At 37.1% G+C, this 26,175-nt stretch overlaps 1 protein-coding gene across 1 annotated transcript in view; it reads left to right on the forward strand.

Annotated features, from left to right (window-relative positions):
- The window catches only part of PDE3A (phosphodiesterase 3A), a 323,314-nt gene extending 305,131 nt beyond the window's left edge, over positions 1-18,183 (forward strand). Inside the window, exons 13-16 of the mRNA XM_078075704.1 lie at positions 2,372-2,575; positions 3,255-3,410; positions 5,601-5,856; positions 14,102-18,183. Of these exons, the coding sequence (XP_077931830.1) occupies positions 2,372-2,575; positions 3,255-3,410; positions 5,601-5,856; positions 14,102-14,343 (858 nt within the window). The 3' untranslated portion in view covers positions 14,344-18,183. The remainder of the gene's footprint in view (positions 1-2,371; positions 2,576-3,254; positions 3,411-5,600; positions 5,857-14,101) is intronic.
- Positions 18,184-26,175: the final 7,992 nt, after the last annotated feature.

Raw genomic sequence — 26,175 nt, forward strand, 5'->3', positions numbered from 1 at the left:
TTGATTCGAAGAAATAATTCGATTTAGAGATTTTTCCAAAAGAAATTAATTTTATAAATTTTGATTTATAATAGGGACCAAATGAATATGAGCCAAACTATATTTAGCCCTAGGATATTTGTAGAGACCAAGCAAATTTTGAAAAGATATCATGTTTGTTCCAAGATATTAATGGCAGGCATGCAACTTTATTAACCTTGGGAAACCCTTCTCAGTTTTCTTCTTAAGAAGAAAAACTAGTTGAATCTATATTAATGAACCTTCTCAACAAAGAAAATCCAACCTATACAAAAGTCCCTTTTTGAAAAGATTAGAGAACCAGATCTTTCTTGGACTTTTAATTATGTAAGTCTTCTTGGTAGCATAAAACCCATTCCTTTGAAATACATTTATTATAACAACCGTTATTCCTATGACATTTCTATTAGTTAGTAGGATTTAAACATCAATTTATTTCATTCATTTGAGGGAATTTTTTTTTTTTTACTTGAACATAGTATTCCAAAAACAGTAACTTTAAAGAAGTCCACTTTCTTATATACTTAAATTTAGGTTAAAAATTAATCACTGAGTATCTTAGCATCTCCATCTATGTAATTAAACTCAGTAAGTTTCTCTTTGATTTAATTAGCTGGATCTAATGAATCATTGAACACTACATCAAAAACTAATGATTTACTATATGCTGGCTAATTGAACATAATAAAAAAATAAACAAAAAACAAAAAATAATTAGCTGGATCTATGTTAGTAAGTATTCTGAGATCCTGTTTTTTCTTTCTAGAGGATCTAGAAGCCAATCTGCTCTCATACTTATTTTGTTTGTTTGCTTTTTGTCTTTTACCCAACTCCCATCCATTTCCACCTGTCTTAAAGACTAGACTAGAATTTTCCTCTAATCTATATACAATAAAAATATCCTGATATTTTTTTTCCCCTCACTACTTAAACTTATTTCAGCGTGTCCTTCATACACCAGAATTATTTTTCCTAAAGATGGGCAAATCTTTTTGCCAGCACCATTTATCATTCATATTTTCCTAGACATGTATGCATTTTTACTTAGTATAATTTAAATTTTCATGTAGTTTGTCTTTCCTTTTTATCCTTATGCCTTTTTTTTCTGTGTTGTCTATCTACCACTCTAGTCTTCAAGCAAGGTTTAGGTAACTTCCTCTTCTTTTGTAGTGTCCCTCAGCATTATTAGAGAATTCCAAGCAAGTAGATATTTATTATACACCTTTAGTTACTAGTTGGAGGGTGATATCTTCTATGGCTGCTTGTGGGATGAGAATGTTTTAAATTATAAGCCTCTCAAGGAGTCCGTTCCTATTTATTAGTTATATGTGCTTAAGAAAAGGTAATTCTTGGGACACCTGGGTGGCTCAGTCGGTTAAGCGTCTGCCTTTGGCTCAGGTCATGGTCTCAGCGTCCTGGGATCCAGCCCCGCATCGGGCTCCCTGCTCAGCAGGACGCCTGCTTCTCCCTCTCCCACTCCCCCTGCTTGTGTTCCCTCTCTCGCTGTGTCTCTCTCTGTCAAATAAATAAATAAAATCTTAAAAAAAAAAGAAAAAAAAGAAAAGGTAATTCTTATTCTAAATGCAGAAAGTGACTTACCTCTTAGGAATTTTAGTATATTTGGATTGTTTTTTAAGATTTTATTTATTTATTTGAGAGAGGGAGTGAGAGAGAGAGAGAGAGAGCACAAGCAGGGAGGGAGGGAGAGGGAGAAGCAGGGAGCCCGACGTGGGGCTCGATCCCAGGATCCTGAGATCATGACCTGAGCTGAAGGCAGACGCTCAACTGACTGAGCCACCCAGGTGCCCCTATTTGGATTTTTTTTAATAATTAAATTTCTGTGCAAAGAAATCTGATAAAAGCTAACTCTAAGCCCCTCATTTGCAAGAGTTTAGAATAAAGTTTCAAGGAAATGAACTTCATCTTACAAAAAAAGGAAATTTCAACCAAGGAAAGTAATCAATAGTCAATGTAATTACAATATGGAATTCTTAATAACTAGCAGTCACGAGATTACATTTCTGTGTTCCGTGAAAAAAGAGGATCCTGGGGGCTCCTGGGTGGCTCAGTCGTTAAGCGTCTGCCTTCGGCTCAGGTCATGATCCCGGGGTCCTGGGATCGAGCCCCGCATCGGGCTCCCTGCTCTGCGGGAAGCCGGCTTCTCCCTCTTCCACTCCCCCTGCTTGTGTTCCCTCTCTCGCTGTCTCTCTCTCTGTCAAATAAATAAATAAAATCTTTAAAAAAAAAAAAAAAAAAAAGAGGATCCTGAAGGCTCTGCCTATTCTTGTGTATTTTTTATGATTTTTTTTTAATTTAAAAGTTGAATCTTTCAGTCTTTGCCTTATTTGCCTAGGCGGTGCTCTATAATGATCGTTCAGTTTTGGAGAATCATCACGCAGCTGCTGCATGGAATCTTTTCATGTCCCGGCCAGAGTACAACTTCTTAGTTAACCTTGACCATGTGGAATTTAAGCATTTTCGTTTCCTTGTCATTGAAGCAATTTTGGCCACTGACCTGAAGAAACACTTTGATTTCGTAGCCAAATTTAATGCCAAGGTAACTAGATTTGTACCAGTCTTCATTTTATGACCATATTGAAAGATGTCATGGAATCAAAGTGTGGAACAAAACTTACTGCTCTCACCTCTAATACGTCAACTGTGAAAATGAAATGCAATAAAATGTTTAACCAGAAGCAGATATATGGCATTGCTCCCAGTCTAGAAATCTGAGAAGTTGAGGTGCTGTCTACCTATATATTATTCTTTGTGCTGCAAAGAAATAAAATTCTCACTGTCATTGGGTTTTTTTGTTTGATTTAATTTGCTCTCATCTCTGTGGTATACTAACATAAATTGTCTGGAAGTAGAAAAGGTCAAAACCCTGAAACAAAATTTCATACATCAAACATAAATACCCAAATGTTAACTTAAGAAAATTTCTTATCATTTGTAGTTATATTTATTTACTGGTCATTGGTAATATATGCTAATTTTAAATAGCATTTATTTTCAGTTCCATAATTAATAATTACTTTATCATTTAAAATTTTATTTTTCTGATGAACTATTTTACTATTATGCAAGCCAGTAGCATTTTAAATAACTAAGAAATTCCTCATTTCTTGTTATTCTACCTCTACATGTTAAGAAGATCATAAATATTTTGTTGTTTATTCTGTCCAACTCTTGCTTTCATTGAAGCAAACCACACTTTACCTTTACCCCTCAAACAGGTGAATGATGATGTTGGAATAGATTGGACCAATGAAAATGATCGCCTACTGGTTTGCCAAATGTGTATAAAGTTGGCTGATATCAATGGGCCAGCTAAGTGTAAAGAGCTCCATCTTCAGTGGACAGAGGGTATTGTCAATGAATTTTATGAACAGGTAACTAACTTAACTGTTTATCTTAATTCATACTTGGGCTGCTCATAAATTCACAAAAGCTTGCAAAAGCTGTAAAAGTGTGATCAGTCTCTTTTATATTCAACTAACATCAGAAAAAAAACTAAAAACTCTAAGATAAAGTTATTTGCAAGTATTGCAGAGGATGGAGGTGGGGGAGGCAGGAGAAGATGTTGAAATAATGAAATGACCTACTGAGACATTAGCAAGACCATTGACATATTGTGTCTTTTTTAAAAAAATAAGTTTATTATAATAGAAGCTCATTTACATTTATATGGATGAATGTACATCAGATTAAGTTCATTTACTTTTAATAGTCGATAACAGCATATGAAAAAGCTTTATAAATAGACATTTTATTTGACATGATAATGTGAGAGTAAACACACTACTGAAAAATCTACCACAAAAAGATAAGCATAAGGTGATCTTCCCTACATTACCCTACTTTGGTCAGATTATATGTGAAACTTTGTTTTGAGTACTGTGAACTACTCTCAAGAGGATTCTGGAGGTAGTGGAGCATGGGTAAAGGATAGGAATCAGTGGCATAAAAGGACATGATGAGGGTTGCTGGAGGGGTGGTGGGTGGGGGGATGGGATAACTGGGTGATGGGCATTAAGAAGGGCACTTGATGTAATGAGTAGTGGGTGTTATATGCAACTGATAAATTACCAAATTCTACCCCTGAAACTAATAATACAGTATATGTTAACTAAATTGAATTTAAATTAAAAATTTAAAAAAAAAAAGAAGTGAAGATAATTTCCCTAGGCGGGGGGGTGGGGGGGAGGTGTGTGGCGGGGAATGGAGTTGATATAGTAACTGTCTTCAGATACTTTAAAGACTGACATACAAATTTAGGATTAAGTGTATCATGTTGGGGAGATTAAAGAAAATTATCACATAACACAGGGTCTGATTTATAAGAAACAGTGGATTTCTCCTATAGAAGTCTATAGAAGTCTTTCAGTCTATAGAGGTTATAGGGAGATTGATTTCAAGACAATGTGAGAAAGAAATATGTATTATAAAGGTATCCAGAAATAAAATGAGGCACCTTTTTAAGTAATAAATAGCTATCACTGGACATACTTGAAGAGGGATTAGAAAGAACTTTTGTGGGTTTTATAGACAGGACTCATACATAGGATAAAAGGTTTGTACTTTCTAGAAAATAATGTATTGCTTTTTCTAGAAATGAGATTAATTCATAATCAATCTCCAAATATTGAAATACAGAAAAAATAGGGGCGTCTGGGTGACTTAGTTGGTTAAGTGGCTGCCTTCGGCTCAGGTCATGATCCCAGGGTCCTGGGATCCAGTCCATGTTGGGCTCCCTGCTCAGTGGGGAGCCTACTTCTCCCTCTCCCCCTGCCCCTCCCCCCACTCGTTCTCTCTTTCTCAAATAAATAAGTAAAAATCTTAAATAAAAAAATAAAAGAAATAAAATAAAGAAATAAAAAAAGGAAAATGATAACCCGGTTATAATGATTCTATTACAAAGACATAACCATTGTTGATATTTCAGTATATTTCCTTCGTTAGTTTTGCTAGTGACTACTGGTTGACAGTCTATTTTTTTTCCAGAGGGATTTGAAGTAGTTTAAAATAAAAAACACTTATACAGTAGTACTATTAAACATGTTGACAAATAAGAATATCAGAAATCATATAATCACAGAAGATATAATTCAACCAAAAGCTGGGATAAGGTAGCACCTTTAACTGAGCAATAAATTATTCTAAGCTTTACTGGCAGCCAAGGCAAAAGGAAGAAAACATGATAGATTATGTATTTGTTTCATAATTATTCCCAGGATTGCATTTTGAAGTACATTTATACTCTAATAGAACAAGGACTGACATAATAAGAAATACTATCTATTAAGACATTAGACCATTTCTTCTATTGCCCTTTGATCAAAGCCAAAAACTCAAGATCACCAAAGTGATAAATGGCAACAAAGCATTTCGACAGGAATCTTAGCAATTTGGGTAGAATCTTTTAGCAGTCAAGTAAAAGAGGGAGTTCACACATGAATATCTGGGTTCTTACATAATTGCAGATTTTAGGTGCCAAGTGAATGTTAACTTTACTAGTATTTTTAACTTTCCATGTCATTTATCTTTCTGGTCGACTCTTCATGCTAAATTCCTATTTCTAGGGTGATGAAGAGGCCAGCCTTGGGTTACCAATAAGCCCCTTCATGGACCGTTCTGCTCCTCAGTTGGCCAATCTTCAGGAATCCTTCATCTCTCACATTGTGGGTCCTCTCTGCAACTCCTATGATTCAGCAGGACTAATGCCAGGGAAATGGGTGGAAGGTAGTGATGAGTCAGGAGATACTGATGACCCAGAAGAAGAAGAGGAGGAGGAAGCACCAAATGAAGAGGAAACCTGTGAAAATAATGAATCTCCAAGTAAGTTTTATAAAACCTATTTCTACTGTGCTTTTCCTAAGATTTTTTTTAACATAGGTCAGATAAATTTTATGCTTCTCATGAATTACATAGTTCGTGTCCAGATATCATCTTCATCTGATTGTGTATAACCTCCCTTCCCTAATATCATAACCCTAGAAGTTATAGATAATGGAATCTATTATAATACCACATTCATCCGAAGATACAGCCCCTGTTATAAAGTAAAGAGAAATTAAGCAGTTGAAACCTGTTCTTCAGGGTATCTTAATGATTTAGAGATGAAAGGAATTTCAGATACCATATAGAGCAACCATAGACTTTTGTTGGCTTAGTTGGAGGAAGGCCATGTGAAGTGGTAAGAGGTAGTTATCACCCATTCATGTAACAAATATTTATTAAGCATCTACTTTGTGCCAGGCATTCTTCCAAGTACTGAAGATAGAGCCATGAACAAATCAGACTAAATATAAATAAATCCTTGCCTATTTAGACTTTTTTTCCAGTAGACACTAAGCAAGACAAATCAGTAGGTCTCTAACATGTGAGGTACTGATAAATGCTAGAGTTAAAAAAAAAAAAGGAAGAGGGATATGAAATATTGCAGAGAAAGGTTAAAATTTTAGATAAGGTAGCCACAGATGGTCTAAATAAAAAAGATTAAAAAAAAAAAAAAAGATTGAAAGAAGTGGGGGAAGGATCCATGGAAGTATAGATGGAAAAAGCGTGCCAAGGAGAGAGAAAAGCAAACCATATAAATGTCCTGAGGTGGGTGTTGGCTGGGTGTTCAAGAAGCATGGGGAGGGCTGGAGTGGCCGAGACAGAGGAAAGTGGGTGATGGAGCAGCAGGAGAGAGGCAGTGGGGAGCCAGATGATATAGGGTTTGAAGGTGGGGCTCTGAGTAAGGTGGGAAGCCATCAGTGATTTTGTGCAGAAGAGTTAGCTGATTGAGCTTATATTTTAAATAGGTTGCCTCAGTTGCTGTATTGAGAATACTCTTGAGTTTGGGGTAGAGTGAGGGTAATAAGTTAAGAGGCTGTTGAAATTACCCAAGTGAGAAAGGATTGTGGCTTTGAACCAGACAGAGTAGTCACATTAAAGATGATGAAAAGTGTTTCCATCTGGTCATTGATTTGGAGCACATCATGTAGCCAAACTAATCCATTTGAACTTACCTGACTATAAAAAGAGATTATTTTTCTTCTTGTCTTGAAATATTCTCTGCTATTTCTCCTGTCATAGGGAGGAGAGCCAAACAGCGTAATTAGTAAAACCCATAACCCTTACAGTGCTATTGCACAAATACTATTCTTGTGTTCACGAAAACATAGTATGTGGTTTACATCTGCCTTCAGAAAGAAAGTACAGTCGTAATTGTTTTCAAAGTGCTTACCCGAAATATTACCCCAAAGAGAGACATTCTGATCATCTGTTCCTATTTTTTAGCACAGTCAGGAAAATTCATGACTCATTTCATCTCAGCCATCCAGTAAATACAGTCTAACGTGGGTATTGACCCATTTTTGCCCTCATATAAGTACTCTGTTGTAAGCTTACCAAACAGAGATAGGGAGATCTTTATTAAGTATAAACTGATGAGGGTTTTGCAAATTTGGTTCTAGGCCAAATATTTGCCTAAGTTCTGTCCTGTATATTAACTTGGGTACAGAATGAGGGGAAAGTCAAAAGTTGTTTTCCTTCAATATTCTATTATCAAAGTAACTATATTTTATATCTCTGGTGCTTATAAAAATGTTCCCATTAGCAATTTGGGGCTGATCCTGAGATTCAGAGATTGGAGCCAAGATTGGGATTCATGGCTTATGTTTTCACTTGTTCATTTAATAAATATGTATTGGTTTTCTCCTTTTCTTTTCTTTCTTTCTTTCTTTCTTTCTTTCTTTCTTTCTTTCTTTCTTTCTTTCTTTCTTTCTTTCTTTCTTTCTTTCTTTCTCTTTTCCTTCCTTCCTTCCTTCCTTCCTTCCTTCCTTCCTTCCTTTCTTTCTTTCTTTCTTTCTTTTTCTTCCTTTCTTCCTTTCTTTCTTTCTTCCTTTCTTTCTTTCTTTTTCTTTCTTTCTTTCTTTTTCTTTCTTTTCTTTTCTTTTCTTTTCTTTTCTTTTCTTTTCTTTTCTTTTCTTTTCTTTTCTTTTCTTTTCTTTTCTTTTCTTTTCTTTTCTTTTCTTTCTTTTCTTTCTTTTCAAAGAGCCGGTAGTTTGCTGTCTAAGGACAGGACAGTTGTTGTTGTTGTTGTTGTTGTTTCCACTGAGTGACATTGGAAAGTGTTGTAGGCTTAGCCTCTTGGAAGAGCTTTGTTCCCATGGGCCCTCACTGATTGCTATTTGAACTCAAACACATTGAAAAAACACACACATAATACAGGCATCAAGAATCGAAGAACACAGGGCAGGAGATTTAACAGGCTCAACTTGTCAACGTTGGCTTTAGCAGCAAACGCAACAACCAGATATTCAATTACTTTTCGTTCTGTAGGGTTAAGTTGCCCTACTGACTTCCAGATTCAGATACGTTGCTCTCCAAACCTAGCTCTCCAAACTCTACTGCTGTAGAATCCTAGTAATTTTAATTTCATAATCATATTGACTGAGATGGTTAACTTGATTTAGCCTCAAACTTAGATTTCAGAAAAAATTTAGATTAAACATGCACTGATAATTTCAGCAATTTGTGAAACTTGGAGCTCTCCCAGGAAACACAGAATTAAATGTTTCAATATGGTATCCTAGGGAAAGAAGACTTTTTCCCAACCTCATAATTAAATCTGAAAGATTCCTACAGCGAACTAAGAGGTTTCTAATGAAGTACTAAGCTGCATTTAGAATTTGAGCAATGAAAGGCTCTTTGTTCTCATTTCAAAAGGTTCCAGTGCTGAACAATTTGGCTCCCAATACAGGCATATTTTAGACCACCTGCAGACTCTAATCTACGCAAATTTATTTGGTACAAACTTTCTTCTACGTCACCTTATTCAGTTTAATTCCAGAGAGGTTTATTGCTAACATTTAACAGCATTAATAAGAGAACAGCTGTTCTCATGGGGGCTGCCCTGAAAGGAAAAAGAGAAAAATTGAGCTTTTGTTACCTCTTCCCTATGAATACACTGCCATGAATGTGTATGACATTCAGATGGAGTAATCACCTTGAGTAGTAGCATTTCTTCTATCACCATGATTCAAATCTATCCTTTAGCCAGTGCTCATGTGGAACTCTCTTGATTCAAAGTATAGGTTAAAAAGTATATTAACATTTAAGGGCACCTGGGTGGCTCAGTCGTTAAGCGTCTGCCTTCAGCTCAGGTCATGATCCCAGGGTCCTGGGATCGAGCCCCGCATCAGGCTCCCTGCTCCGCGGGAAGCCTGTTTCTCCCTCTCCCACTCCCCCTGCTTGTGTTCCCTCTCTTGCTGTGTCTCTTTCTGTCAAATAAATAAATAAAATCTTTTAAAAAAAAAAAGTATATTAACATTTAAAAATTTCTCAACAGAAACTGATTTGTACTAACTACAATAAAAACAAAGTAGAAATAGGCAAGTAGATGGCTTTGGTAGAAGAGTAATTTTATAAATGTGCTTTTAAAAACCTAATGTAGGGGCATCTGGGTGGCTCAGTTGGTTGAGCGTCTGACTCTTGATTTTAGTGCAGGTAATGATCTCAGGGTCATGGGATCGAGTCCCGATTCTCTCTCTCCCTCTGCCCCTCCTTCCCTCTCTCTAATAAAAAAAAACTAATGTAGTAGTAATATATCTTATTGATTTTTATAGAAATAATTCAGATTTCTTTAAATTTAGTGTGTGTGTGTGTGTGTGTGTGTGTGTGTGTGTGTATCCTTATTAAGAAACTTTCAAATGAAGAAATTGATGTCATGCTCCAGGACCCCATCACCTTCTGTCTGTATACATGCCTCTCACTCTGCCTGGGATGCTGCCCACACCTTCTTCACCCAGTGTGTTTAATTCTCAAAACTTACATCTCATCTCAGGTGTCCTATCCCTTGAAAAAAATCTTACCTATTCCCTTGCAGATCGAGTCGTGTGTGTTGCCATGGTTTGATGTCTCAGAAAGAAATTGCACTGCACACTTATTAAAAATGTCAAAAAAGACTTTATTCAAGATTATTGCAATAAGGAAGAGATATTAAACTCAACTCTATTGAAACTAAGGCAGGAGAATTCTTAGGCACTAGCATGAGCTATTGAAAAAGTACTATAGGACCTTAGAGGGAAGTTGGTCAATGTGATTGAGCCATCTGTTTGCTAATTGGTACTTGTTGAAATTGGGCACTTACCCTCCCATGGAGACTGGAAGTTAGGGACCCTGTTTTTCTCAATGATTTAATTTCAAAAGAATCACACCCAGGTACTTGAGAAAGATGTTCCTGGGTTATAAAACTGGCTAGAAGCTGGGAGAAGATTTATCTGTATTACAGAGGAGCAGAGAAGGTATTTGCACTTTCAACTCTTATAAAGTAAATGCTATAAGGAAAGGGAAGTCAGAGAACTATAATCTGGAAGAAACCAGTCTAGAGTTTAGTCAAGGTGAGGGGAACATTAATACCATCTTGATCACATGCGTACATTGTCATAAAACACAAATACAGCATGTGTATTTCGTTTTTTGTCTTCTTTGCTCTCTTCCCTATAAACTGCAAGCTCCCTTAAGGCAAGCTCTTGGACTAATCAGTCTTTGTGTCTGTAGCATCCAGAAAATTGCTTGTCAATTAATAGGTGGTCAATATAAGTTTGATTGATGGGTTTATCTCATAAATAAAATAATGAATACAGTAAATTGTTTTTTAAATTTTTGCTTATGACTCTGCCTGTATCCATTCCCTCTGGCATTTATTCAACTTAATGATTTTGTTATGTGTCTGTATGGTTCAAAAGTAATTCAGGATAATTTAATGTCCTTTTATTTGATCTGTATTTTTAAATCAATCTTATCCTGTAAAATGCAAGAAATTTTTGTGGTATATTATAATAAAACTGTGGAAGGAGTCACTAATACTTCCATAAAAATTTTGGTGGATGGCTTCCAAGAGATCTAGTTCCTTTGGCACCCCTTATAGCAAATAGATTTTTTTTTCTCATTGTTACTATTTTTTCTTCTTTTTTTTCTTCCTCCCCCTCCCCCAGATTATACATTGTGAATCATTGTTACTTCATTAAGTAAACCCAAATATCTCTGCTGACCATCCTGGTAACCTGTACTATTAACTCTTAACGTAGTCTCAATTAGATCAGAATATCCTGTGGACCACTTTTTCATATCATTGTCATTTTTATGACATATCAACACTTCACCATTTACTTGCAACTGTGGAGCAGAAACTAGGGAGAACATGATTCATCTAGTAAACTCTTACTGAATACTTACTGAAGTCTGGAGCTTTGTGAATATACATACAAAAGGAGGAACAGGTTTCTGTCCATAGGGAAGTTTACAGTCTAAGAGGGGATCTTAGCCTACTTTCTAAATTCTTGGCCTAAGTCTAAAATGGTCACTCAGATAAAGGTACTAAGAGTTATATTCTGGCCGTGAACAGACCCTTTTCTAAGCTCAAGATGAGCTGCCTACTTTACCCCTGCCCTTGAAGGTCTCCCAGATATTTCATGTTCAGCGTCCCCCTCAAATCTCCTCACCTAACGTTGCCTTTCTCAGTACATCTTAATACCAGCTACGCAATACCTCAGGCCAGACAGCTCAGGGTTTTTGTTTTGTTTTGTTTTTTATTAGTTTCAGAGGTAGAATTTAGTGATTCATTAGTTGCATATAACACCCAGTGCTCATTACATCAAGTGCCCTCCTTAATGCCCATCACCCAGTTACCCCATCCCCCCACCCACCTGCCATCCAGCAACCCTCAGTTTGTTTCCTAGAGTCCAGCGTCTCTTATGGTTTACCTCTGTCTCAATTTTCATCTTATTTTTTTTCCCTCCCTTCCCCTATGTTCATCTGTTTTGTTTCTTAAATTCCACACATGAGTGAAATCGTATGGTATTTGTCTTTTTCTGACTGACTTATTTTGCTTAGTGTAATGCCCTCTAGTTCCATCCACGTCATTGCAAATGGCAGGATTTCACTCCTTTTGATGGCTGAGTAATATTCCATTGTACATATACACCACATCTTTATCCATTCATCTGTCATTTGGGACATTTGGGCTCTTTCCATATTTTGGCAGTTGTGGACATTGCTGCTATAAACATTGGGGTGCATGTGCCCCTACAAATCACTATGTTTGTATCCTTTGGGTAAATACTTAGTAGTGCACTTGCTGGGCCATAGAGTAGCTCTTTTTTTTTTTTTAACTTGATTCCTCCCTCTTCTTCTTTCCCTACATCTAATCAGTTGCCAAAGTCCTGTTGATTAAACCTCACAAATGTATCTCACATTTATCAAATTCTCTTCATTTCCATTACCTTCACCCCATCCCAAGCCACCATCATCATGCCATATCCTCTCAGCTGAGTCCTTTTTCTCTCTTCCTGCCACCTTTAAAAGATTCTGTAAGACTCAGTGTGATTGCACCTGCTTTTTCACGGTCTCCCCACTAGAGTAAAAACTCCATGCTGGCAAGCATTATGTCTATCAGTGAATGACCAGAACCTTGGTACGTATTAGGTGCTTAATAAATAGATTAGGTGCTTAATAAATAGATAAGGAAGTGGAAGACTAAATAGTGAATTACGGTATCAATTCAAATTCTTTAACATATCTTCTGTTTCTTCTGTTGAAATTGATTTTATTACACTTCCTCAACCAAGAGATGCAATTCTGTGAAAACTGGCTTCAGTACTTCTATGTTGAAAACATGAACTGTTTGGGTCACCAAGACAATGTAATTTATCTATTACAAGCATATTTGCTGAGTCTCGTTCTGTATAAGGTGTACGTAGGTCTTTACAAGGCTCCCTAAAAGAAGCTGAGTCTAATAGAGGGGCTAATGCCTAGAATATATGAGAACAAGATAAGTGCCCTAAAGGATGCACATTACCAAGGAAAATGTTTTTGTTACAAGTGACAAGACTCCAATCAAGTGAGCATATACAAAAGGGAAAATGATTGGTTTAGGTAAACCTAATGTTGTCCAGTATCCATGCTTACTTGCACCTGCCCCGTCTCACAGTCCCCTGCCTGACAGCCTGATCTTCAACCTTGCTTTCTTCATGAGACTGGAACTATAGCCAGCTCTATGTTCCCTTCATTCCAGATAAACAAGCAGAGGAGAAAAGATCCCCAGTCCCCATTCCCTTACTCATTCTCATTCTGTGCCATTGGGAAAAATCCCAGGGAAGGACTCTACCTGACCTGATTTGGGTCACATATATACCCTTTGACCAGTCACTGCGACACAGCTGTGTTGTCAGAAGGGTGGGGGGAGTAGAGTTTGACAACCTTTTCTAGAACTACATAATTAAAAAAGGGATGAGAGTTTCCACTCAATGATTTTGGCTCTACGGTGATCAGAAAAAGAGGTAATGATAATGAGAAAGGAAAAAAAAAACGAAAGCAATCTGTACTCTGAGAAGTATATATGGAGTGAAATGAGAGTTTAGAAGAGAGGGAGAGGGAGAGATTGTTTCTTAGAGGAGGAATTCAGTGAACCTGGATTGGGTCTTAAAATAATAAATGGGCGTGAACTTTCAGTGACTGAGAAGCGCATTTGAGAAAGAGGGCAGTACCAGCTTGAAGGCAGAAGAGTTCACAGCATAAACAGGAGAGAGAACAGTGAAGTAGAGACAGAAGCCAGGCTGTAGAAGAAGGAAGACTGCAAACGTGGGTTTGTGCCTCTTGTGGGAGAACTTTGAGAGGAGTTTGACATTAATTTTTTAGTCCGCATGAAGCAGAACAATAACACTGAAACCAACTTTAAAGAAATCAATCTTGTAGACTTGTGGGAGTTGAATTAGTTGACAAAGTGAAGAAAGACGTAACAAGAGGTTCTTCCAGTGGTCTAGGTGAACAGTCTTGAGGATCTGAGTGTATTGAGAATAATACCAAGAAGCAAGCAAAACTTTGTATTGGGCATTACTGAACATTAAATCCTGTTCACAGTATGTCTTCATGATTTATGACTGATTATTGCGGTCTTCCTCTTATTTCCCCACTCTCGCGAACAACGTCATTGTGATAAACAAATCCAGTGATATACGTATCCATTTGGTACTTAGCTCCTATTAATAACGTGAAAAGAAATAGCACACAAATAAGTGATTTGGTGTTTTCTCAGGAAAGAAAACTTTCAAAAGGAGGAAAATCTACTGCCAAATAACTCAGCACCTCCTGCAGAACCACAAGATGTGGAAGAAAGTCATTGAAGAGGAACAGCGGTTGGCGGGCCTAGAGAATCCGTCCCTGGACCCGTCCCCCCAGCAGCATTCCTCAGATCAGATCCAGGCCATCAGGGAAGAGGAGGAAGAGAAAGGGAAGCCCAGAGGAGAGGAGATCCCGACCGCTGAGCAAAACCAGTGACAGTTGGATACAATGAGCTGTGTTTCCAAACAGAGTGACTTGTCACAGACTCTTTTTCAAGCCAGCACAACACTTAGACACAACACTGTAGAAATACGAGAAGATGGGCAAACAGCTATTGCATTTTGGGATTCTTCGCATTTTATGTGTTTATTTTTACAGTGAGGTACATTGTTAAAAACTCTTGCTCAGAGAAGCTTTCACATTTGCAACACCAGCTTCTAAGGATTTTTTTAAAGGAAGAAATATATATGTGTGTGTATATAAGCTCGCACGTAGATACATGTAAAACATATTCACACACATACACGCACATGCACACTGAAAGCCAGGCTTACTGGCTCCACAATTTAGTAACATTCATATTAAGATATATAGTGGTCACTGTGATATAATAAGTTATAAAGGAAAAAATAAAGGAAAACAAATCACAAAGGCAATGGTGCGGCTTAGCAGGGAAACAGTGCAGTGAATGTAGGTTACCAACTAAGGAGCTTTTGCTCTTAGTCCTGACGGATGAAAGTTCCAGAGCATTATTTGAATTCTTATACATCCTGCCAACATTGCGTGTGTTGTGTGTGTGTGTGAATGTGTGTGAGAGAGAGAGGAGTGAAAGGGTGCTTGTGTGTATGTATGTGTGTATGCAAAGAGATTTTTATGGTTCTAGTAGTTCATAGAATAGCTGCAGCAGATGACGCAGCACATCTGAACAAGCAGAAGGCAGTTCATTCTGGAGTGTCTTTGAGAGGCCGCCGTCCCAAACGCCTGCCTCCATGCAGTTTCAGTACAGATCCCTCCGCAGAGGGAGGGTATTCACAGGCTGGTGAGAGGGCCACGTGACTGGTACTACTGCTCATGCACCACTTGGAGGCGCTCTATCGCCAGCCTTAAACCTGGAAGACAGGCATTTTCCAATCTACTTGCCTAATGAATGTATAGGAGCTGTTTGTGAGTGTGTCACTCACCGAAGATCAAATCACCTTTTTAAGGGGATGGCATTCTTTATACGTAAACACCTAAGAAGGAGCTGGAGGCAGATCTTTTAATTAGGTTAGAATTCTCAAACGTTGACAGAGAAGACCTGGGGAATTGCTCTAACAGTGATACCCCGTGTCTTAGTTTGCTGCAAAATGTGTGGTAGAAAAAGAAGAAAGAAAAAAGACAAAAAGAAACCCACTGTGGGAGGATATATAGTGAGAGATGAAAGGGGAAAATTTCAACCCGGGGTTTGGTGTTTGTTGACATAGTGAAAGACCGATTCTTGGCAACTCTTGAAGATTGGCTTTGCGTGGCGAAGTTCCCACTGATGGCCCTGTTGTGGTGGTCCACGTGCTGTGGGATGGGGTGGCTTCTATCTGCAGTCTGGTCCGTTGTCTGTTCCTTTTGGCAGGGAAAATTATAGAGGGATTTGGGGGGGACTGGGCCTATTATTGAAAGTCTTTTTTTTTTTTTTTAATTTTGTTTATCTACACTTGTTTATGCTGTGAGCCAAACCTCTATTTAAAAAGTTGATACTCACTTCCAATATTTTATTTCATATTATTATATTTGTCATGAATAGTTATCTTGATGTAAATATAAGATTTTTTTGTTTCTGTAGATAGTAAACTCTTTTTTTAAAAAAAAAGGAAAAGGGAAACATTTTTATAAAGTTATATTTTAATCACCATTTTTATACATTGTATCTATCTCCAAGCCCAGTAAGAGAGTGATGATTCATTTGCACGGAGGTCTATGGACAGCCGCTTATCTACCTATCCTAATTTAAATGATAATCTGATACAGTTATTTTATGCCAATTAAATGAGGATGCCACAAAGGTTTTTTCACTAGGAACTTTTCCTAACTTTTGTGTAATTTTGGGGTCCATGTCTCCCAAAGAGAAAGACTTTCTTAACCAATACCGAATTTTTATGATTGGTGTCCATTTCTTGCCAACACTTTTTGGTCATAATTCCTCTTTCAATACTATGTACGCAACTGCTCATCAATGAAACGATCTTAGCTTCTAAGGAGACCTTGATGGTGATTTCTAATTTTTATTTCCTCTGACGTCATAGAAAAGAGTGTTTACATTTTAAAGATGCCTTTGTTTCTCATAAATGAATATTCTTCCCTCCCAAAATAATGATTGTACATTAACCCGTGGCATTTTCCAAACACGGCAAAGATAATATGATCAAAAACAAACACTTTCAAAGCAAATTTCCCATTAAGTAAGAAAAAATGAAAAGGCTCAAGTAAATGCAGGCTCTACTTAAATAATGAGAATAATTTCATATTTTTTGACTTCACACTATGTCTTCATTATTCAGGGTGTACTGAGTTGTTTTCCATTTTCTTAGTGTTGCCTGTGTGTCTCATGTTTGCAAAAATTACTGTGAGTCAGATACATTTATTTCCCCAGTGACTTTAACTGTTCTCCAGCCCTTGCAAATAAGAGAGGAGGAAAAAAAATTTGTGCTCACATACCTCTTGCATTTAATTCCTTAACAAAACGAATCTTTTCCCTTTCTCCAAATGCCATACATATCTAAAACACTTGTTAAGTCGAGGAAAAATATGGTTGTGGAGCAAGTGGAATGACAGCCGTTCAGTTGAGAGTCTAGAAGCATACACTGGCAGCTTCGTCAAAGCTGGAAAGCCCCAAATAGGGGCCAGCCTGACTGCCAGAGTAGAGGTCTTAGCAAACTACCTGGTTTCATTTAGTTTGTTTTAAAATACATGAAGTAATGGTGGCCAAAGCACTTAGAACCTCTTCATTCCAGAATTGTGTTCATCAGTCCAGGCAGATTGACCATTTTTTCTTCAAAAATAAATTCCCAATCTATTAAAGCTAAAAGTCCATTGAAATAAAGGAATGGAGATCAAGTATGAGACTTTCATACACATTCATTACATCCCAAAGGATGCCTAGGGACATAAAGAGATGTTTTCCGCTGATGATATTCACCCCCGCCTTGGTGACAGCAATGTTACCGTGTTCACTTCCAACTCTGGAGCTTACTCCCTGTGGTGCCAGTTTATTTGTTGCCATTTACTACATTTTTATATGAGCCTATGTATAGGTGCCATTAGATAAACTCAGGTCTTTCAAATGAAGGAATTTCTAGCCCATTTAGGAAAAGGGATAATTGTATAGATAGCCATAAAACCAATGGTAGGAAAATTTGGAACTGGTGACCTTGATGCTAGGGGTCGCCTTCTGTTAAGGAAAAGACCAGCTATCCTGTGAGCATCATTGGTGTTATTTCCAGCGTGCTCATAGAATGTTTTTTCAGTTATCCGTCTAAGCCAACCTTTAGGATATTGTTTCCTTGGTGAAAACACCACTTTAGTTTTTTTCTAAGTGATAAAATTGTATTTTTTGTCACTTATATAAGACTTAGTTTTGCTCTCAGTGGAAGATGAAGACAGTAGCTCTGGATAGATCTATATTGGTCTTCATCTGACAAGTGAAGGGATGTCCTCATATTTAAGGAAATACTCATTTTCTAAAAGAATACCCAATTCTGTGTGTTCCATTTTGATGGAATTCCAGAACAAACCCTAACCATTGCAATCCCAGTAAAACTAAAGAAAAGGGATTGTAGGACATGCAGACTGTTCATATTACCTGTATGTATTGTGATTTCCTCATGTCCCTTGCCTCTCTTGATTTACGATTTCCTGACGTCCCCTGTCATGTGCCCGGAGAACTTTCTTTGAGGGTAAAAGCTGTGCAAAACGCATGAGACTCAGGCCTATTCTTTGTTTAAATGGTGGAAAAATATAAATTATTTTCTAAGTAATAAAGATATGAAAATTATCATCGTAAATAAAGCCTAAAGTTTGAAATGACTGTTTTACAAAAGTGAGCTATTTGTGTGATGAACAACTCCTGAGTAATGAGAAGTGAATAATCAAAAACTCATTTCTATCCTACTTTGGCAGGTATTTTTTGGTGCTTCTCTGTCAGTATGGGGATCTCCACTCCTTGCCTTTTAAGAAATTTCTAAAACAAGAATTAAAACCACAGTAAGGATCTTACTGTCCTCTCTTCCATCTTAACGCTGAGTCCCCACTTGATGCCTTTCTAGCTTATATGCCACTTTGGAAATAAACTGTCTTTTCAAACTGGCAGAAGGCTCTAGTAAAACAGAGTTTTGTAAACTTTTGTAGTCTGGGGTAAGTCAAGATTCTCCTTATTCTAGAGATTATCAGCTCCTGCACGTGGAAAGAAAATATCAATAAAATTTCAAATGCTAATAGCTCAACTCCAGACCATTGAGAGCTAAAATATCTATATAGTTTGAATCCAAACTGAGTTTCCTTTGTTCACCTTTTCTCCTAACAAGCAACAAAATACCTTATGATCATTGTTCTAGGTCATTCATTTCTCTCATGATTTTTCCATGAAAGAAAACTGAATTTGCCGATATTGTCAGTCTGTTTCTAATCTGTTCAACAGAATTCCACTTTAAGATTAGGAAACCAAGTAGCCATTTTAGATGAGGAGCATTCCAAAATTAAATTAGTCGTAGAACTTCTAATCAGAGCAAATTATGCAAGTTTTAGGTCCTATATTCATATCAGGTTGTTCCTCTAGAAAATATTCAAATTCTTATAGCAAGTTTGGGATAAATTAACTAGACTATAAGCACTGAGTTAATGAAACTGCAAACAGAGCATTGAATAACTTAACTTGAGGTTTTGCATGGTATTTATCATGTTTAGCACTGATGATCCATGGTCAGAGAACAAGAACAGGGTTTTCAGTCTCCATGATGCACCATGGATGGTAGGGCGTTTGTGTATCACCACACATTTCATTTGTTAAAATGATGCTGCTTTTCCCTTACCTAATGGTGCTTTTACCTCACCTGAAGTGTTCTTTATGTTCATACTATAAAATCATTCTAACAGCAGGTTAACGATGGTGACGCAAAAGAATTGGGCATTTTGTTGCAAAATACGTTTGGAGATCCAAAACTGAACATTAAAGCTTTATTATTTGGTGGAACTCAGTGTTCACATCCGCAGATTCAAAAAGACTGATCCTCCATTAATTATTTAAGTGCAGTAAGACTGTAAACTACGTGGAATTATATAGAGATGAAAAACAAAATTGGTTTTTGGTATATGCTTCAGGTTCTAAAAAGAGCCTGAATTTCCTATCTAAGGGCAGCTAGTTCTTCTCCATATTATACTTCTGAGGTTGATTGCCTTGACAGGCATTGGTAGTCATGGATTTCTGCTTCCCTGAGGAGTGGTGGAACAGAGAAGAGAAGTCAAGCCGACGCCTTCTTGATAAGAACTACTGAACATGTCCATGTTCAGAAAGGTTTCTTCATTGCTTCACATCAAGAAGTGGTTCTTTGGTCATGCAAATAATTCAATCAAAAAATGCTTCAAAGAGAGTAATATTAAAACATCCTATGTAAGTACTATCAAGAATATTTAAATTTGATTAAGCTTTTGAACCAAAGCTGTTTAAAAAATTGTTTTTTTAATTATTTGACTAAAACAAAACTTGCAAAATGGCATTCCATGGTATAGAGATGTTAAATATATTGATATAATCAGAACTATTGTGTAACAGAAAACTGGAAAGAGTATTTAGTTCTTTTTCTAAGGTATGTCATGCCTCAGGGAGGCAAAGGCTTTATGGAGGGTCCAAGAAATACATGAAATAGATAAAAATAAATTTAGTCCCAATAGTTTAATTAGATCAAGTGTACAAATTATAGCCCGAGTTCTTCTGGGTTTTCCCAAGAAAAAGAAATGTATTATCATCCAGCAATTGATCATGGATTAGGTTGTTTTTAAAATAAGTGGTCTATTAATGTAGATTATATTTTACTAAATTGTAACACACTGAAAATGCCAAATACTTATCTTCATTACTAAGAAAATCACATCTTATTAATCTTGACTTTCACAGATGAAGCACTGACCAGGCAATAATCCACACCCACTGCTTCATCTACCAAGACTGACCAAATGGTAGGTTGGAATTTGGAATTCATTAATAGAAAAGAAATTTTTTAAAAAACTATTTTAAAACTTTACTGCCTTAACTAAAATTTCAGTGTCAGTAGAAGTACTTCTTTCAGATGAAACAAATTGTAGCAGGAAAGTCTCCCTTCCCTCTTAAAAAAAACAAAAACAAAAACACACAAAAAACCAAAGTCAAACTCATAGGAGAAAAGTGGGGCTTCTCTTCAATTTTATTTCCCTAACTCAAAATAGTAAAGCAAAAGGAATCAGAACTTCTCTGCCACAATAAGGAGAAAGAACGCCTTTCACCCCAAGTTCTAACTCACCATGCCTGGTTTCATTGTGCAGCCCGTGGTATTAAAAAAAAAAAAGCGGGGGGGGAGAGCTATGGTTTGGGAGTGAACACTGCATAAAATGTGAAGGATCACCCCGGGATACCCCTCCATCTTTGTGACAAACCAATTTAGTTATCAGTTACTCTGGAGTAAAAGGACTTAATGGATCCATATTTCAGCCCTGACTTCCTTTATTACACTCAGCACTTACACATGCTTTGGAATGTGAATTAGCCCTTGGAGCTTGGAAACTGCTGCTTGACTACCTTTTGAAGGGAAGGAATTTTTTTTTATACTAGTAATTTTACTCCCTATATTATAGCAAAATATTTGGATGATTTAATGCAAAATTAAAAGTAATTGTTTAGAGATGTTTTATTTGTGTATATAACTTGGTGGTGGTTAGAATTTTCCATCAATCTTCTTTTAAAAGTTAACTGATTATTTTTATGGCTCAAGCAACTCCTATCATATTTTGTTTTAGCTAGTTATAAGCATAAACCAGTACTACAGTGTTGCTATCTTTAAATGATAACCCTAACATACCTGTATATTACTTGTTAGTGGGGTTTATTGGCCTGACTTTTAGTATATACTTGTTCATTGTTTTTTTTAAAAATCACTATTTTTTAATACTCTGTGAAATATTTGCATGGGATTTTCACCATATTATGTTTGCTTAACTGGTGGTTTTGTTTTTGTTTTCCGTTTATGAGTATCTCTTACTTCTTGATACGTTCTCACCAAAGAATACGTACCATTTTTGTTCCAACAAGGACAGTTTGTTTGTTGATGAGCACTGGAAATAAATATCACTGAACGCACCCACCCCCTGATATTTCTTCCTGAGGATTTTTATCATGCAAATCACAAAATGAAAATTGGTGCTTTTATAAATGTTCTGAAACTTTCAGAACAAATAAATGAAACAAATAATGAAAATGAGAATCTCCCTGGGTTTCTATAATGCTATTAGGATGTGCAACTGAAAGAACTGTAATTTGAATCTAGAATATTTTTGGTTTGAGTTAATTTGGTTAATTTGATTTTGTTTTTGGTGTTAAAATGGGTTTCTTATTCCCGATGGAACAGTTGTTCTGATTGTCATTATTTCTTCCTTTTTCTGACCAAAAACCCAAAAAACAAAACAAAACAAAAAACTGCCATTGGAAAGTTTAAATTAGCATGTCCCAAATATTTGACTTCTTGAGTACTTGCAAACCAAATTTAGTATTCCTAAAAAGCAATATTTTCAAAGAAGTACCAACCAAAGTAACAGTATAGGGGATGTCATTTGCACACGACAGTTTTTAACAAGGTAATTCTTACCACTTCTCAATTGAATATGTTTATTAATAACTTTCCAAATTTATCAACTTATAGAAACCCAAAAGTGAAGCATTGGACTGAAGTGATCATTTTGCAACTGAAATAAATCTTTTCCTTTCACCTGTACCTTGCACTTAATACATGCAGCAATACTTCATATCTTCCTATCTTAATTATTTGTTAAGTAATTTAGTTAATTGCTGATAAGTATTTTGTAAAAAGTAAAATTGTACAGAAAAAATATTAGATAAGTTGTACTTATTTTTATTGTTTATTAGCTTAGACACTACAGTGATGCTCCTTGTTTGCCAGAATTACTGGAAGTGCCTCTTGATTTTATAGATTTTATATATGTATATATATATTTACATATATATTATATATATAAAAATATTACAGTAAACATATACTCAAAATCATTAGAATTGTGTCACAGGTGAACAGTGTGGATGTTACAATGTGAAAACAATGTATAATATAAATACAATTCTGTGGTATTATGTTTGATGTAGTTATTTGTACAGTTCAAGTCCTCCATCCAGTTTTGAAGGCACCCTTACCTCTTATTTCCAAATGCAGCGGCTTGTGCCCAGACTATGCATGCTGCAGTGAGCCATCCATTGGCCTGTCTACGATTCCTAAGGACTTGCGGGGGCTTCTATTCTCATGCTCGCATTCCCTTCCAGATCACTGATGAATTCTTAGGTGCGTTAATCTTCATCTCTCTGTCGCTAAGCTGTGTTCTTTAATCAAATAGTCAACACCATAACCAAGATCCCTGGATTTCTGGCATTTAGCTTCAGAATCCTATAAAATAAGCAGTTCAGCCCTTTATCCTATAAATAGTACAATTTATCCTATAAAGATTGTCTGTCGATGCCCAATACATGGGATATTTGGTTGTAAAGACTCAGAATTATTTTTGTTCCACGTATCTGAAAGCTTTCGAAGACTTTGAAGGATTCAAGACACTCAGAGTGTTTTAATTAACTCAGACATAGAGTCCTCAGAAACAAAAGCAAAATGTGATTTCTACCCAAAGTTCTCGAGGATTAATTCTTCAAGCTTACACATACAGATTTCCCCTTTACCTATTAGACAAAATCCCTGCTCCTATGTTTGGTATATTCATAGCTTTCCTCCCTCTGGTCCAAAACTATCCCCTACCAAATAACTAACCATCTATCATTTATATTTCTATGTCTTGGGCAAATTATATCAGTGGAGTATATACACAAACTGTATACTCATATTTTCTTCCTTCCTTTGTGTACACACACACTCTTCCAACCACAGACAGCACAAAGGAGCAAGACTGACAATATCTTCTCGAGATGTGAATCTTATCCCTCGCCCAGGGCTATCCTCTTACAGTGATGCTATGGTCCTCAGTGGAAGGGAGGCAACATCTGGCTATTCCTGACTGATCCTTCATCTCCTTCCTGCAATTAGGTGCAGTCAAACTTGTTTTAGGTAAGGAAAAGTTAATTCACATGGTAGGGTAAGAGAGGTGATGATATGTATCTTCCAATGGATCCTGAGATTCAGGCCAGAGCAAAGGAATGGCAGTAGAAACCTCCTATATCAATTCAGTGTGTCCTGGCTCAGCTCTACAGATCACCTCTATGCCTGCTAAACCATATGAGGTGGAGCTTGGGATATGGATGCACCCTAACCAATGAAAAGAAAAAAGAAAGAAAATCAGTTCTTAAGTAATTAGAAAATCTTCCGCTTGTTAGGATAAATTTAAGCTTCTTTAATCCTGAAGCTACTTCATGTCCTGATCATTCCTTCTGACATCATTGCTGGCTTAGGAAAGGAGCCCAAGGTCCACTTCTGCTGAAATCTGTCAGATTTGAAGAACTGTCCAGCTGCCCATGCTGTCTGCGATCTTTTGGCCTCTTGGGACCAGTCAGAGCTGGATGGGTATGTGTTTGTGTGTGTGGTGGGGTTGCGGGGAGCATATCGCTTCATACTTTGTCGTTAGCACTCAGGAGGTACAACGGCTCCTTGCTCTATTGTCAATTTGACTGACTTTTCCCTGCCAGATGCTAAAGGTGAATTCATAGAAGGCCTAGTCTTCAGAGACTTCGAAGTAGTTAACGATGATGTATTCGTTTTCTATTTCTGCTGTAATAAATTACCACAAACTTGGTGACTTCAAACAATGCAAACCTATTCGCTCACAGCTCGGCCAGGTGGAAGTCCAGACGGACTTGGCTGGACTCTGCTTCTGGTCTCTCACAAGATTGAAATCAGATGTTTGCCATCTTCCCTGAAGTCTCTAGAATCCGCTTCTGAACTCGCTTAGGTTGTTGGCAGAATGGAGTTCCTTGGGTTAGAGGACTGAGGCCCCTATTCCTTGCCGGCTGGCCCCTGGGAACCTCTCTCAGCTTCTTCAGGCCATTTCCTTTCTCCAGGCATTGTTTTGTTCACCAGCCCCATCTTTAAACCGGCAATGTCACACGATTCCTTCTTAGACTGTAAGACTTTCTCACTTCTGCTACATCCTTTCTGTCTCCAGCTAGAGAATGGCCTCTGCTTTTAAAGGCTCTTGTGATTATATTGGGCCCAAAGAATCCAAAACGATCTCCCTACTTTAAGATCTTGAATTACATTTTGAAAAGTCTCTCTTGCCATGTAACTTAACGTATTTACAATTTTCTGGGGTGATGGGGTGGACATCTTTGGGGGCTATAATTCTGTCTTACGCAAATTATGAGTAGGATAAGGAACACAGTGAAGATAAAGAAGGCATATGGGCCACACAGTTATTCTACATAATGGAAGCTCATGCCTACAATGAAATTGAGGGGAAGGTATAGAGATTTCTCATATACACCCTGCTCCCATACACTCAGCCTCCCCCATTATCAATATCCCTATCAGAGTGGTATAGTTGTTACCACTTATGAACTATTTATGAACACATCATAAATCACCCAAAGTCCATTATTGACCTTAGGGTTTACTCTTGGTGGTGTACATTCTAAGGGTTTGGACAAATGTATCATGACATGTATTCATCATTATGGTATCATATAGGGTATTTTCATTGCCTTAAAAAATCCTCTGTGCTCTGCCTGTTCATCACCCCCAGCCCTAACCGTTGACCACCACTGGTCTTTCACTGTCTCCATAGTTTTATCTTTTCCAGAACGTCCTAAGTTGGAAACATACAGTATGTAATGTAGCCTTTTCAGATTAGTTTCTCTCACTTAGTAATTTGCATTTAAAGTTCTTCCATGTTGGGGTGCCTGGGTGGCACAGTTGGTTAAGCATCTGACTCTTGGTTTCAGCTCAGGTCATGATCTCAGGGTACTGAGATCCAGTCCTGCATCGGGCTCCACGCTCAGTGAGGAGTCTGCTTGAGATTCTCTCTCCCTCTGCCCCTCCCACTTGTGCTTGTGCTCTCTGTCTCTCTAAAATAAATAAACAAATATTTTAAAAAATAAATAAATTTCCTTCATGTCTTTTCATGGCTGGGTAGCTCATTTCTTTTTAGTATGGAATTATATTCCACTGTCTGGATGGACCACTGTTTATTTATTTACTTGCTGAAGGACATCATGATTGCTCCCAAGTTTCAGCATTTATGAATAAAGCTGCTATAAACATCTGTGTACAGGTTTTTGAGTAGACATACGTTTTCAACTCTTTTGGGTAAATACCAAGAAGTGTGATTGCTGGATCATATGAGAAGAATATGCTTAGTTTTACAAAAAAACCACCAAACCCTCTTCCAAAGTGTGTGTACCATTTTACATTCCCACCACCAATGAGTTTCTAGGCCTTTTCAGTGCAGAGATCTGGGATATGTATTATTCAGACTGAAAACTCCTAGTTCCAACATGGAACTACAAAGTTTTTCTTAACCTCATTCAACTTAAATTATAAATGACACTTTAAGTGATAAGCCTGGATGAGGTCATAAGGGAGTAAGTGTAGGTAGAGCAAAGAAGATATTCCAAGGACTGAACTGTGCAGTGCTGTGGCAATGGATATTAACAGAAAATGACCACTGAGGCAGGAGGAAAAGTAAGGGAGTGTGGGGTTCCAAAAACTGGGTGAAAAAAAATGGGTCAAAGAAAAGGGCACAATCAGTGGTATACAATTCTGCTAATAGATCAATTAAAATGAAGCCTGGAAATTGATCACTGGATTTATTAATGTGAAGGTCGTTGATATT

Source organism: Halichoerus grypus, chromosome 6, assembly GCF_964656455.1.
Source record: "Halichoerus grypus chromosome 6, mHalGry1.hap1.1, whole genome shotgun sequence".
In the NCBI taxonomy this organism is placed as follows: Eukaryota; Metazoa; Chordata; class Mammalia; order Carnivora; family Phocidae; genus Halichoerus; species Halichoerus grypus.